Source organism: Micromesistius poutassou (genome assembly GCF_964030765.1).
Source record: "Micromesistius poutassou genome assembly, chromosome: 3".
Taxonomy (NCBI): domain Eukaryota; kingdom Metazoa; phylum Chordata; class Actinopteri; order Gadiformes; family Gadidae; genus Micromesistius; species Micromesistius poutassou.
The window spans coordinates 21,260,157-21,275,291 of record NC_140273.1 but is presented as its reverse complement, the minus strand read 5'-3'; the positions used below and the strand labels follow the sequence as shown (position 1 = coordinate 21,275,291).

At 48.0% G+C, this 15,135-nt stretch overlaps 1 protein-coding gene across 1 annotated transcript in view; it reads left to right on the top strand.

Moving 5' to 3' along the window:
• LOC311341146 (multiple PDZ domain protein) overlaps window positions 1-15,135 on the top strand; it is a gene marked incomplete at its 3' end in the record, with an annotated part of 43,808 nt that overhangs the window by 16,570 nt on the left and 12,103 nt on the right. The window contains 9 exon segments of the mRNA XM_084466040.1: window positions 1,457-1,655; window positions 4,356-4,796; window positions 8,387-8,536; window positions 9,504-9,681; window positions 10,155-10,265; window positions 10,392-10,457; window positions 10,719-10,790; window positions 11,335-11,599; window positions 13,756-13,964. Of these exon segments, the coding sequence (XP_084322166.1) occupies window positions 1,457-1,655; window positions 4,356-4,796; window positions 8,387-8,536; window positions 9,504-9,681; window positions 10,155-10,265; window positions 10,392-10,457; window positions 10,719-10,790; window positions 11,335-11,599; window positions 13,756-13,964 (1,691 nt within the window).

Below are 15,135 nucleotides of genomic sequence, written 5' to 3'. Positions count from 1 at the left end.
TTATTTATTCATAGATAGTTGGCAAATAGAATTAGGCCAATATGTGGAAAATGACTACAAATGGTTTATCGTCAAGAGTATATGAGAGAAAATATATATTTATTAATTTATTTTTATGTTGTATAAGAGTATTTCAATATTTGAATAGTATAGCCATCAAACCTTTGTGGTCTTCATGCTGTCTCTGTCCGGGTCATGTTGGTAGCGGTTATCTGTTATATTCCATGCACTATGATTGTATTGTAATTTGAATGTAATCCCCCTAAACAAAAACAATAAACTCAATATTTGATCAAGCCCCGCCCCAAAGTCATTTTTTTGACATACTTCAAATTATGTACGACCATAGTGTTGTGGATGTGTGTAGTCGTGCTGTCTAGACTCCACTAGTCTTTGACCCTGCCATGGTACTGGCCAAACAGAAAGTGTACTAGCCAATCAGAGATGATACTAACCAGTCAGAAATGCTACTATCCAGTCAGACGTGGTACAACACATCAAACATGGCATTGGCCAATCAGAGATGGCATTGGCCAATCAGATTGGTTGACAATGTCAACCAATCAGAGATTGCCTGACATTGGGCCAACCAATCAGAGATAGCCATTCAGACATGCTCCTGTGGCACAGATGATGCCGTGCTGTGTGTGTGTGTGTGTGTGTGTGTGTGGGTGTGGGTGTGGGTGTGTGTGTAAGCGGCTATGTGTCCATACGGATTATTCCTCAATCAGACGTTAGTTGGACTTGGCGTGTGTGACCCTTCTAGCCACCTGTGCCCCTTGATCTATCTGTCTGTACATGCAAGTGTGTGTGTGTCTGCGTGTGTATGCGTGCGTGTGTATGGTGAAGTGTCTTCCAATGCCCTGCTGGCTGTGCCATGTTTATACTCTAATCTTCCTAGTGTCTGTCTTGATTATGCTGCTCCTGCCACTGTCAGTACTTTGTTTGGGTGCCTGTCTGTTGGTTTGGCATGCATTCAAAGTAGTCCTCCTGAAAGCTCCCCTTGCCTCTGTGTGTGTGTGTGTGTGTGTGTGTGTGTATATGTGTATATGTGTGTGTTTGTGTGTGTGTGTGTGTGTGTGTGTGTGTTTGTGTGTGTGTGTGTGTGTGTATATGTGTGTGTTTGTGTGTGTGTGTGTGTGTGTGTGTGTGTGTGTGTGTGTGTGTGTTTGTGTGTGTGTGTGTGTGTGTGTGTGTGTGTTTGTATGTGTGTGTGTATATGTGTGTGTTTGTGTGTGTGTTTGAATGTGTGAGTGTGTGTGTGTGTGTGTGTGTGTGCGCGTGTGTGTGCGAGCGTATGCAAGTGCATCTGTGTGTGGTTTTTATATATGTGTGTGTGTGTGTGTGTGTGTGTGTGTGTGTGTGTGTGTGTGTGTGTGTGTGTGTGTGTGTGTGTGTGTGTGTGTGTGTGTGTGTGTGTGTGTGTGTGTGTGTGTGTGTGTGTGTGTGTTGGCAGGGGTGTCAGTGGGCGCCCTGAAGGACGGTTCAGGTGTGCTGGTGCGCAGTGTGCTCCAGGACGGGTGCGTCGGCCGCGATGGCCGGCTGGAGGCCGGTGACGTCATCCTAGCCATCAACGGAGAGCCAACCAGCAACCTGACCAGTGCCAAGGCCCGGGCCCTGCTGCGCAGACACTCTGTGATTGGACCGGAGATACGGTAACGAGCTCGCCGGCCAATAGGATGATGGCATGGGGATTGTTTGATTATTTGGTTCCGTCTGAATCAAAAAAGAGATGAGATGATGACAAAGATTGAATAAATAAATGACAAATAAATAATAAATAAATAAATGATAAATAACTATAAATTAAACGAACACTCAAAAATCTAAAATACTATATACTGTGTGATTCAGATGCTAACCATGCACTTTCAGCATAAGGCCTTCCATACTACTTTGGTTGTCTATATATATATATATATATATATAATACCATACAGAATCATACCTTTTGTAGCGTTTGACTCTTCAGGCGGAGAGGCGAGGGAGATAAACAATATACATTATTGAAGGGAGTAGTGTTTATGAAAAATTCATAGGTCTACATACACACTAAACGATGTATTAACTCAATGTTACCGGTCATTTCTGAAAGAGACCAATTATTACAAACAGCATTGGGAAAAAGCCGACCAGTGAAAAACATGCTGTTTACACTTTGTAGATTAAGCCTTGTGAACGGTGAGAGCAGGAGCATGGACACGTGACGTCCTCATCTCATTCCACTTCACTCTGAACTGATCCTGCCATGCTAGAATCATGCTAAATTATTACTTCTACTTGTTGTGACGTTTAAACATCCTTATTATCTCTCAGTTTCGGAATTACCCTTCACTTCTCACAGTGAAGTACTCAAATTGCATGTTTGGCTGACTGAAGATGAGTCCCCAGCTCCCTCACCCCCACCACCGCTCCTTTCACATACAAATGATCCCTCTCTCTCTCTCTCTCTCGCTCTCTCACGCTTTGGCTCTTTCTGTCTCTATCTCTCCGTCTCTCTCTCAATTGCTGTCTCTCTCTCTCTCTTTCTGCCACTCTCGTTTACGTCTGTCTAAATTCCCTTCATCTCTTCTCTATGCCCTCTTTCTTTCACTGTCTATCTATCTCTCTATCTCTATCTAGCGCTCACTCTTTCTCAATGTTTCTCCTGAACAAACACATCACAAGCTCTCACACAGTGGCACACACACGCACACACACACACACACACACACACACCTTTCAAACGGTCTAAACTCTAAAAAACACTTTTTTCCTGCTAAGGGAAACAGCCCTGAATAATTCATCGCTCCTCTCACCTTGAACGCTGCGCTTCTGAATAAAAGAGTGCTTTTAACAGCCTTACACACATACACACACACCCGTGAACGCCCACACACACACACCTACACAAACACACACACACACACACGCTTGCACACCCGCAAACTGAATCACAATACATAGACTCACACACACACACACACACACACACACATCCCCATACATTTCTGTACATGAACACAAAGGCAATCACTCACATACATACGTGCACACATGAAGCGCACACAGCCCGTGCGTGGCGGTGACAGGCCTGCGGGCGGGCCTAACAGGTAGGGGAAGCAGATGAGTTGTTTTGGTCTCCGAGTAAGAAGCCATCCAGGAAGCAGGAGGGCTTGTCACTATCAGGCTGCGTGTGTCCAGACACGACAGCCTGTCCACCCGGCTCACTCACTACAGCTCAGGGTGACCCACCTCTGGCCCCGCCTGCCAGCACCACGCCATGGCCTCATAGGACACAGTAGGCTGCTGGCTCTTTAATTCACTGTATACTACTGGCTCTTTAATTCACTGTACACTGCTGGCTCTTTAATTCACTGTACACTGCTGGCTCTTTAATTCACTGTATACTACTGGCTCTTTAATTCACTGTACACTACTGGCTCTTTAATTCACTGTATACTACTGGCTTTATAATTCACTGTATACTACTGGCTTTATATACACTGTATACTACTGGCTTTATAATACACTGTATACTACTGGCTTTATAATACACTGTATACTACTGGCTTTATAATACACTTTATACTACTGGCTTTATAATACACTGTATACTACTGGCTTTATAATACACTGTATACTACTGGCTTTATAATACACTTTATACTACTGGCTTTATATACACTGTATACTACTGGCTTTATAATACACTGTATACTACTGGCTTTATAATACACTGTATACTACTGGCTTTATATATACTGTATACTACTGGCTTAATAATACACTTTATACTACTGGCTTAATAATACACTTTATACTTGTGGCTTTATATACACTGTTGGGCTGTATACCAATCCTTGCAAACTCATGGATATTGATGCTTGAGTTTTTGGCTCAGGCTTTAATAAACTAAATGTAAACTAAATAGTTTCAACTAAATTTAAACATTCTATAAATATAAATGAGTTCCATTTTGTCAATGATAATGAAGGCATGCAATCACTCTGAACATTTCAGAGTAAAACATTCCAGTCTAGGATCGATGCACTTGCTCAACATAATATAGCACAATAAATTCAATATTATGTGGCTGGCCATTGCAACACGTGGCCTGTTTCTAAGTTTGCCTGCGAAACGGAGCAGGTTGGGAAGGAGAAAGAACGATGTAAACCTGCGGTGGGCTCTGGTGCTGGAGCTGAAATGAAGTGTGATTTCCTCCAACAGTGGTATTTCAGTAGCCGCTACTAACAACAACTCTTTGTGTGTGCTCAGCCAACTCCCCACTGCAGGGTGTCCATTTTGAGTGATGATGGTTGTTCACATTTATGCTGTCATCATGTTTGTCCTCCTCCTCCTCCTCCTCCTCCCAGGGTGACCTACGTCCCAGCCAGCCAGGTGGAGGAGTACCGCGCCAGCCTGCACCTGCCTCCTCTGGCCTCCCTTGCTGCCCCCAGCCCCACGCCCACTCCCTCTCCAGAACCTCCACAGCCACCCCCCGCCACGGCCGGACCCAGGGGTCACCTGCAGACACAACCACCCCCCACCACGACAGGGCCCCCCGCCACGGCCGGACCACCGGGTCAGACGCTGACACAGCCACCCCCCACCACGACCAGACCCCCCACCACGACCAGACCCCTGGGTCCCCTGCAGACAACAGCCGCCCCCATCCTTTCACAAGCCTCCCGGGTCCAGGGTCCCATGCCAGGTGTGGACCTCTCTGCAGCCGGGGCAGCGGTCCCACTCAGGGCTAAGGTCAACAGCCCGTTCACCAAACCCGTACAGACCATCACCCCGGCCTCGGACACAAGGTAGAACAAACAAAGGCCACCTTGCCTTGTGCCTCTCCTTAAAGGGGTAGTTCGGAGTAGTTCGGAATTCATTTCCAAGTGAGCCAGTGTGTTATTTATCATCGGAGACCGTTTTCAACATGTTTCATTCAGTCCTTCTAGTTGCAGTAATCGCTGGTGCTAGGCTAGCTGCCAATAAAAACAGTTTTACCCACTCCACAGTACACCCGAGGCAAATCAATTATAACGCCAGACTATCGATGTTAATTTCTGCTGATAGAATAATGTTAGAAATAAAACTACCCTTGCATCGCATTGCATTTAGTTTTTAATCCATGTAGTTGGAAGCAGGCTACGGCAGCGGCGGACTGATATTACCTGGAGTGCGCTTCTCTGTTTACATTCTGCTGTAGTGAATTGGTTGCTACACTGGAGCAAAGTGAAATTCCGCCGCTGCTGAGAAAGTAGTCCCTCAAAAAGTAATGCGATCATTGCGATACAAGGATAGTTTTATTTCTAACATCATTCTATCAACACAGACATTTACATCGATAGTCTGGCGTTATAATTGATTTGCCTCTGGTGTACTATGGAGTGGGTAAAACTGTTTTTATTGGCAGGCTAGCAGAATCCTGTTGACTTGCGCTAGCCTAGCACCAGCGATTTCTGCAACTAGAAGGACTGAATTAAACATGTTGAAAACGGTCTCCAATGATAAATAACACACTGGCTCACTTGGAAAAGAGGTCCCAAGTCCAAAATTCCGAACTACCCCTTTAAGGCTAGCCTTTAAGGAGCTCCGTTCTTTAATAACTTTGTAGACACTTCTGTTAAATGAAATTAATGTTTTTTTTGGTGTGCCTTGAAAACACAAAACGTATTATTAATGTGAAGGTCCCATCGGTTTACCGGACCGTGTTATTCCAGCTATTAAATTTTACGAGAACCATTTTTAGCTCCATCCACAGTTTTCAATGAGTTTATATTTCTAAACCCTTTGTGTGTAACTCATCAACTCGTCGTTAAACTCTGCTCCATTGTGTTCAGCACGCTTGAATGGCCCACTTGATGAGCCCTGTGATCCAGTGCTAATCAGCCTCCTGGCTAATTCCACGCCAAATTCACGACACGTCTTCCGATATTTCCATATCAATAAGAAGGAGAAATTGAGCGTTTTGTTTTTTTTTGCTGACTTGCTCAGTCTGACCCAATATTCAGTGCTTCATCCTCCCTGTTGCTCGGTTGAATCTCCGAATCCCGGCGTTTATATTTAGCCATTTGCTTATGGATCTCAGTGCTGACTGTCAGCGAAAATGAATGGGCTCGCTACTGCTGTCTGTCTCTGCTCTCTCTCTCTCTCTCTCCCTCTCTCCCTATCTCTCAATCTCTGTGCCCTAGACTTCTCTTTCAATCACTCTCTCACCAGCCCTCTTTCTCTTTCTCTTGGCAACAGACATCTCTTCTGCTCTTATCTAAGAATAACCTCCAAATCTCTCTCTCTCTCCATCTCTTACTCTCTCTCTCTCCCTCCCTACCTCCCTGTCTCCCCCCAACCCTTCGTAATCTCTTTTTATGCCAAGCTCTGTCTCTCCGTGGTGCTCCTATGGGGTATTTTGTGTCTCTCTCTCCCCCTCTCTCCCTCTCTCTCCCGGGCAGAGCCATTAGTTCTTGTTTTGTCTGGAGCATAGCGTTATGCTCCTGCTTCATAGATAGCAGCCCTATCACTCACCTCAATGGGCTTATTACGGCCCGGCACCGCTTAAACATATTCATGAAAAGCCTCTGAAAGTGCACCCACAAATTCATGCAGGCACACACGTGTACAGGGATACACACACCCACACAGCCACACACACACACACACACACACACATGTACAGCAATACACACCCCCACACAGCCACACACACACACATTTACATGGATACACACACCCACACAGCCACACACACGTGAACATGCTGGCTTGCGTCCATGTCAATGCACACGCACAGGCATAGGCACACCCACACACACACACACACAGGCATAGACACACCCCCTGCACACACACAAACACACACACACACACACACACACACACACACACACATGGATCCATACATAAAGATGTGGACACACACAAATTGCACACAACCTCATATATAGATAAATGAATACATAAACATGCAGACCCACACAAAGACACACAAAGCCACACACACACAGTCACATACACGCACACACACACCTGCTACAGACAGGCGTGCAAGGGCCCACATTTGACAAATGGTGGCCCTCCACACCTTGGCCAACAAGTAGACTCACTTGTGTGTAATGGACGAGGGGACAGCGACCTCCCTGACAGAAGGCATGTATTCTCAGGGTCGTTGTCTCTCTCTCTCTCTCTCTCTCTCTCTCTCTCTCTCTCTCTCTCTCCCTCTCTCCCTCTCCCTCTCCCTCTCTCTCCCTCGCTCTCTCTCTTCCTCTCCCTCTCTCTCCCTCGCTCTCTCTCTTCCTCTCCCTCTCTCCCTCTCCCTCTCCCTCTCTCTCTCTCTCTCTCTCTCTCTCTCTCTTCCTCTCCCTCTCTCTCTCTCTCCCTCTCTCTCTCTCTCTCTCGCTCTCTCTCTTTCTCTCTCTCTCTCTTTTTTTCAAGGCAGCCTATGGCACGTCACACCTCATTGTTTTAAAGAGGCAATCATAGAAGCTCTAATAGAAACGTGCAGCACGTGACCACAGCATATAGCCACGCTACACTGGCTATATGCTGTGGCTGTGTTAACATAATACTGCAGAGTGTGTTGCCCAAGGATATGCAATAATCTTTTAATTGCCCGTTGTCATTGTTCATACTGCATCCATTCAGTATGGTGGGTCTACACAAATGTCCTCTCGTGGTCATCCACCAGCTGACATCTATTACAGTTTTGGCAAATGCTTCGAATATTTTTTGCAGTTCATTCCCCGCTAAATTGTATTTCGCTACAGAAAATTCACTCAGCCGAATACCTTGCCAAACAACTGTCCATACAAGTCATCTAAATGTATTAAACAAAAGGATAATTCTTGGGACAGGAAATGTATGAAGCTTAAAGGTCCCGTGACATGCCACCAGGTGTGGTGTGATTAGCCGTTACAAGCCGTTTTGAAAATCGGTCTGTTATGACATCACAGGTGGGTGTGTCCAACCTAGATGTGCGCTGGATAGATCAGTCTACCAGCCGACCCAGTGGACTGTAGCAAACGTTGCTCATTTATCCGTCACACATCTAGGTGGACACGCCCACCTGTGATGTCATAACAGACAGATTTTCAAAACGGCTTGTAAAACGGCTAATCACATTCACACCTGGTGGCATGTCACGGCACCTTTAAGTCTGTTGGCTGAATATAATCCTAAATCCATACCCTGGGTAGAAACTCAATGGCGCGTGGCTGACATGTTGTGACTCATTTTCCAATCTGCATGCTGCTGTTGAATATCTGTCGGAGTCTCCATGTCAGACGTCACACGGTGTCTTCCTCCCCTTTACCAGTTGGCAGCCCCCCCGCTTTGCGCTCCTCGGGGACAGGGGAGGAGACAGGAGGGACGGAGGGAGGGAGAAGGAGGAGGAGGAGGAGGAGGAGGAGCAGAGGAAGAGGGGGAACGTACCGACCGTGTGGGTCAGCGCGGCGGTGGGCAGCACCAATGACGAAGAGGAGGACGACGACGACGACGGCGACGAGGATGACGAGGAGCTGAGGAACACCCCTAGAATCCAGTCCTGGGGTCAGCCACGCAGGTCGGTGACGATGGGCGCCTGCCTGACGATGACGTCACGGTGATGTCACCCACAGCGATGTCATCGTCGTCTGGAAGCAGCCTCGTTCCAGTGCAGTGCACTCTTAACAAAACCTCACAAAAGCGCGACCACAAGACAGTATGCCTTCCCCCCCCCCCCCGAGCCTTGTGAAATATCAGTGTGTTACACGTTGTGTTCACAGCTGGACGGGAACAGCAGGTCTAGCACAAGGACACCCCCCCCCCCCTCTGAGGCCTGTGGGGAGAACCCTTCTGCCACCTATATTTATCCCATTAACAACCGCACCAAACATGCTGCTCCAGCAATGTGGGAGGAAAACAGTGTGCGTCGTTGGTGTCGCACACACTCCTCCTATTGTCTTAAAAGATTCACACACGAGCCCACTGCGAGGGAACAGAGAGGAGCTGACAAAAGGAGAGCTCTGTCCTAATTATTTCATGTCTGCCCTACGGGGGACATTTCCCTCATAGCCTTCGTCTGGTTGGTTGCTGGAAGGGGGGGGGGGGCGGTCATTCAGCGACCAAACGGACGCTATTGGCTGCTTTATTGGGTACAGACACCAGGGGGCACAATCACTGTCATTCAGGGTGTGTTTCTGTGTGTGTGTGTGTGTGTGTGTGTGTGTGTGTGTGTGTGTGTGTGTGTTTTAACGAATTTGTGTGCATATGCGAGAGTGCGTGTGTCTGGTTGTATTTTCTGTGTGTGTGTGTGTGTGTGTGTGTGTGTGTATGGTGTATGTGTGTGCGTGTGTGTGTGTGTGTTTGTATATGTGTGTGTGTGTGTGTGTATGGTGCATGCGTGTGTGTGTGTGTGTGTGTGTGTGTATGGTGTATGCATGTGCGTGTGTGTGTGTGTGTGTGTGCGTGCGTGTGTGTGTGTGTGTGTGTGTGCGTGCGTGTGTCTAGCCGCTGTGTGTCCGTCTGATTGGCGCCGCTGTGTGTTGCAGCGTGGCGCTGCGGCGGGCGGGGGGCCGCTCCCTGGGCATCAGCATCACGGGGGGCCGAGGCATGGGCAGCAGAGTCCCCGGGGGCGAGGTGATGAGGGGGGTCTTCATCAAGCACGTCAGCCCGGGCAGCCCCGCCGCACTCAACGGCACCCTGAGCACCGGAGACAGGATCCTGGAGGTGTGTGTCTGTGTGTGTGTGTGTGTGTGTTTCTTTGTGTGTGTGTGTGTGTGTCTTTGTGTGTGTGTGTGTGTGTGTGTGTGTGTGTGTGTGTGTGTTGAACATTGAACAATTGAACATGAGGAAATGTGTGGTTTGCGTTGTATGGCATTCCTATTGTCACATTTGTGTGTGTGCGTGTTTTTGTTGGAATAGCAGACCGTTTGCAAAGGATTTTTGCAAACATTGTGTGTGTGTGTGTGTGTGGGGGGGGGGGGGGTTATTGAATAAATATATTGAATTTGTGTCTGTTTGTGTGTTCATGTTGGTGCACGTAACTATGTGTGTGTGTGTGGGGTGCATGCTGCAAAATAGGAACTGAATCCATTCATTTTTAAGTTAAGTTTCCTGTTGTTTCCTTTCCTGTGTGTGTGTGTGTGTGTGTGTGTGTGTGTGTGTGTGTGTGTGTGTGTGTGCGTCGCCGTGGCGACCAGGTGTGTGGCGTGGACCTGAGAGACGTGAGCCACGAGGAGGCGGTGGAGGCCATCCGTACAGCAGGGGACTCTGTCGTGTTCCTGGTCCAGACCGGACAGGACAGAGCTCAGGTATTCCCCCCCATCACACACAATACATTAACGCCATGTTGGTGGATTCTCCTCACTCTGATTATATTTATTGAGGTATTGAATAATTGAATGAGTATGAATGATGTATGAACGCTTCTGTTTCAGTCTCCTCTGCTTGGGAACCATGAGAGACGAACGCCGACCCCACAGTCCAACTCACAGAGCACCAAGGTAAAGAAGAGAACCTAGAAGATGATTTGATATTGTTGTTACCCGCCCAGTGAGGATGAAACGCCATACCTTTTGTGTTAGTAATGAACAGTAGTTAACCACAATCAATAGTCCCTAAGTGACTCAGTGACAAGTCTAAGTGAGACTTTAGTGAGGGGTGAACAAGTGAACAGTCACACACACGTTATGATGCCGGTACCGTTTCCGTCTTCAAACAGGCCGTGTCTGTATCTCCTTTGTGTTTTGTTTCTATCATCTCAGGACACAGAGAATGTCAGTAATATCTTCCTTAGCTTATCCCCCGCAAACCCCTTCACTCCTACCCCCTTCAAGGTTAGTACAGTGGATCTGTTGTTGTTGTGTGTGTGTGTGTGTGTGTGTGTGTGTGTGTGTGTGTCCGTGTGTGTGTGTGTGTGTGTGTGTGTGTGTGTGTGTGTGTGTGTGTGTGAGTGATTCTGATTAGCATTTATTTGCTGCGCTGGCGCTCAAAAAAAGGTCATTAACATGCATGCTTTGTAGTTGCTACTACCCTCGTAGTTCAAAGTCTTCTGCAACTCCTGTGTTTGTTTAAAAGCACAAGTTTCTCCCTCTTTGATGGGATTCACTTCTCTTCTAAATAAACTGTGGCTCCGTTTGAAGAGCGCCCACGGCTAGCTGCACACGGGCCGCAGTGTAGCGCATTTACTGGTCAACTTTCATCTTATTTTTAGTCGACATTAAAAACTGTATTCTGCAATTACTGCGTTTGTCAGCTCTTCCCTCTGCTTCATCAAGCATGCCGCGCGCCTCCGGGGCTGTCCGACTCCTGCCAGAAGGACCCCTGGAGGCATCTCCAGCTTTGCGTGTTCAATAATGCAACAGCGCTTCTTCTCCCAAGGTGCCGCCGCCAACAGCCAATCGGACGGACCCGACAGGCCCCGCCCGTGTGGTGTCTCCAACAGCCAATAGGAGGGCCCAGGTGGGCCCCGTCCATGTTGTGTCACCGGCAGCCAATAGAATGGACCAGACAAGCCCCGCCTCCGTCGTGTTACCGACCGCCAATAGGACGGAGCAGACATGCCCCGCCCTCGTCCTGTCCCCGGCGGAGCGGACGGGGCGGGGCGCCGTCAGGGCTCTGCAGGAGGGAGAGGACGACACCAGCAGTAAGCCCTCAGCTGTCTCACACACACACACACACACGCACACACACTCACACTCACACACACACACGCACACTCACTCATACACACACACACACACACACACACATACACACTCACTCATACACACACACACACACACACACACACACACTCACACACACTCACACACACACACACACACACGCACACACACTCACACACTCACTCATACACACACACACACACACACAAACTCACACACACACACACACACACACACACGGAATGGAGCATAAGAGATTAAGATTATTACAAGAAGATATTTTAATAATGCCAGACAGGAACTTTGGAAAGAGACTTTGGAAAGAGAGGCGATACTAACTTAAAATGATACAGTGACATATTAAAATATATATATATATATATATATATATATATATATATATATATCTATATTTATACTTACCCCTGCCATTTCCAGTGCCAGGGGCAGCTCTAACAAGGGGACATGGGTGGCACTGCCCCCCCAATGAAACATGATTGCCCCCCCCTGGTGCACCCCGATGCCATTGGGCTATAGTATTCTCAATCTGACAATGCCCAACACCATTGGATCAGAGCGCTGTCAATCAATGCATGATTTGCGATCAATAAAGGATCTGGTCCAATGGCGTTGGGACTTCTTAGCTGTAGAACGGTGTATTAGAACCAAACCAGGTTATTCTGGGGTGTGGAGGGAGGAGGGGGGGTGTGGAAGATATTAAGCCCCAGAGTCATGAAAGATATTTGCTCTATTTTCATGTATCCAAATATATATTTATATATTTATACATATACAGTATATATATCAGTGGCGATTTCTCTAAGACTGCAAGGGAAGCTCAGCTTCCCCTAAAATTTCTAAAATTAAATGGTCAAATATATACTGTTGTGTTAACATTTCATTGACTAAAAATGCGTTAGAACACGTCCATCTCGAAGACGAGTTCATTCAGAATCAGCTGCTTATCGCAGGTCGACTAACTCAATTTCCTTCTCATACATTCCCGTAGCGTCACACGCATTTTCCTGTTGAAGCTCAGCGTCCATCGACTTGGGGCTGCATAGAACAGCTTTTTTTAGGATAATGCTGCGATTATGTCCCTGGACACTCAGCGTCTCTGGGGGTGAATGGAGGAGTGGGCTGGCCTGGACGCTGGGCTTCTGCGTGATGATTGGAGGGTCTGCAAAAGACTGAGTTGCCGTTTGATTGACAGCGATTTTGAACCATAATAAGTCGCCAGAGCGCTCTTCAGTCCTCAGTCCCATCACGGATTTTGCAAGCGAGTCGAAAGACGAACTGCAACCTATTTCTTGATATTTGCTTGGCGAATTTGCTAGACAATTTTCGTCGTACATTTCATACACTTATACACACAATTCCTTGCTTCAGTTTAACATAATTCCCACATTTCCTTGTTCAAGTTTAATATTTTAGTTTTGGTAGTTGGCCATCACTTTGATTCTGGGAGCCTGAGGTCTGAACTTCAAGTCCTGTATTCAGATCAGGACTTGCAGGGTGACAGGGGAAAGCTGTGTGATTTCTTGGTGTTCCTTAAAGACATGGAGTTGGACAGTGCAATGCCTCAGCTTTACAAACTGTTCTCATTAGTGGCAACAATTGGAGCTACATCTGCAGGTGTAGAAAGGAGCTTCTCCCGTTTAAAGCGGCTCAACTACACCCGTAACACAATGGGCCAAGGCCGTTTAAGCAGCCTAGCTCTGCTGGCCATTGAGAGGACACTGGTCAAGTCACTGGAAAAGACAGCTAGTTGGTATGACAGAGCATTTCCTTGAAAAGGAACAGAGAGCATCATTTACATATACATAAATTGCCAATTTATATGATGTAGGCCGAAAATGAGCTTCCCCTCTTTGAAAGACCAGCAGCCGCCACTGATATATTTATATATATATATATATATATTATGAGATTGTTTCGTCTGGTTTCCCTGACTCGTTCTTAGTCCCCACCCTCTGTGCCGCCTGAGAACTAAAATCCTGTAATGTTACATTGTTCTATCCAGTCTATACGTGTTATGTTATATTATTCTATACAACATCTTAGTCTTCAGTCTCCAGTGTTACAGCCGTCCTCCCTCCCTCCCTCCCTCCCTCCCTCCCTCCGCCCCCCTCAGGGCGCATGCTGCAGCGCTACGGCAGCCTGGCGGGCCGCCTCCTCATGGTGGAGCTGGAGAAGGACCCCCGGGGGCCCGGCCTGGGGCTCAGCCTGGCGGGGAACAGGGACGGCTCGCGGGCCCGCATGAGCGTCTACGTGGCCGCGGTGGACCCCCGTGGGGCGGCCGGCGCCGATGGGAGGATACGCCCAGGGGACGAGCTGCTGGAGGTGAGGGGGGGGGGGGGGACAGAACTGTTATGAGGAGGAGGGGGGGGAGTAAGGGAGAGATGGGGGGACAGAACTGTTATGAGGAGGAGGGGGGGGAGTAAGGGAGAGATGGGGGGGGGACAGAACTGTTATGAGGAGGAGGGGGGGGAGTAAGGGAGAGATGGGGGGGGACAGAACTGTTATGAGGAGGAGGGGGGGGAGTAAGGGAGAGATGGGGGGGACAGAACTGTTATGAGGAGGAGGGGGAGTAAGGAGGGGGAAGGAAGAAGAGAAGAAGAAAGGGGAGGATGGTAGAGGAGGTGGGGGGGGGGTGGAGTCTCGAGGTGGAGTAAGATATGCATGATGAGGAGGATGGGGGAGAAGAAGGAGGAGTTAAGGACATCTGAAGGTGTAAATACGGGCGGGTGTAGCAGCAGGCCCCGTGCTGTGTTCAACTGCATTGATTCGCTCTTAATGATGTCAACTGTGCCAACTTGCCAGATTCCTTAAAAAGTAGCAGGTATCCACCACGGCGATACTAAGTCCTTCTTAAACCTCCCAGCTGGTCTTGGCCGGTGCTAAATGCAGAGTTAAACACTGTGAGTTGTTGGGAGTCTCCTGAGACCGGGTTCAGGTGTGGGTGATTCTCTGCTTTACCAGGCCTGTGGGCCCCTGAGGCCCCACAGGGCCGTGGCTGTGATTAAGGGTTGTGAGAATAACCATGACTTAACACTCACCTTGGGCTGGTGAAAACATGGGTTTGTAATTAGAGGGAAGTGATGAGGAGAGAGTGAGAGAGAGCAAAGGTGCCTCGGGTAGGAGCTTCAAGTGAGAACATTGAATTTAAATAATGCTGGATTGAATCGATGAGTTCTCTACATGTGTGTTTGTGTTTGTGTGTGTGTGTGTGTGTGTGTCTGTGTGTGTGTGTGTGTGTGTGTGTGTGTGTGTGTGTGTGCGTGTGTATGTGGGTGTGTTTGTGTTTAGGTGTGTGTGTGTGTGTGTGTGTATTTGTGTGTGGGTGTGGGTGTGTGTGTGTGTGTGTGTGTGTGTGTGTGTGTGTGTGTATTTGTGTGTGGGTGTGGGTGTGTGTGTGTTTGTGTGTGTGTGTGTGTGTGTGTGTGTGCGTGCGTGCGTGCGTGCGTGCGTGCGTGCGTGCGTGCGTGCGTGCGTGCGTGTGGGTGGAGGTGGG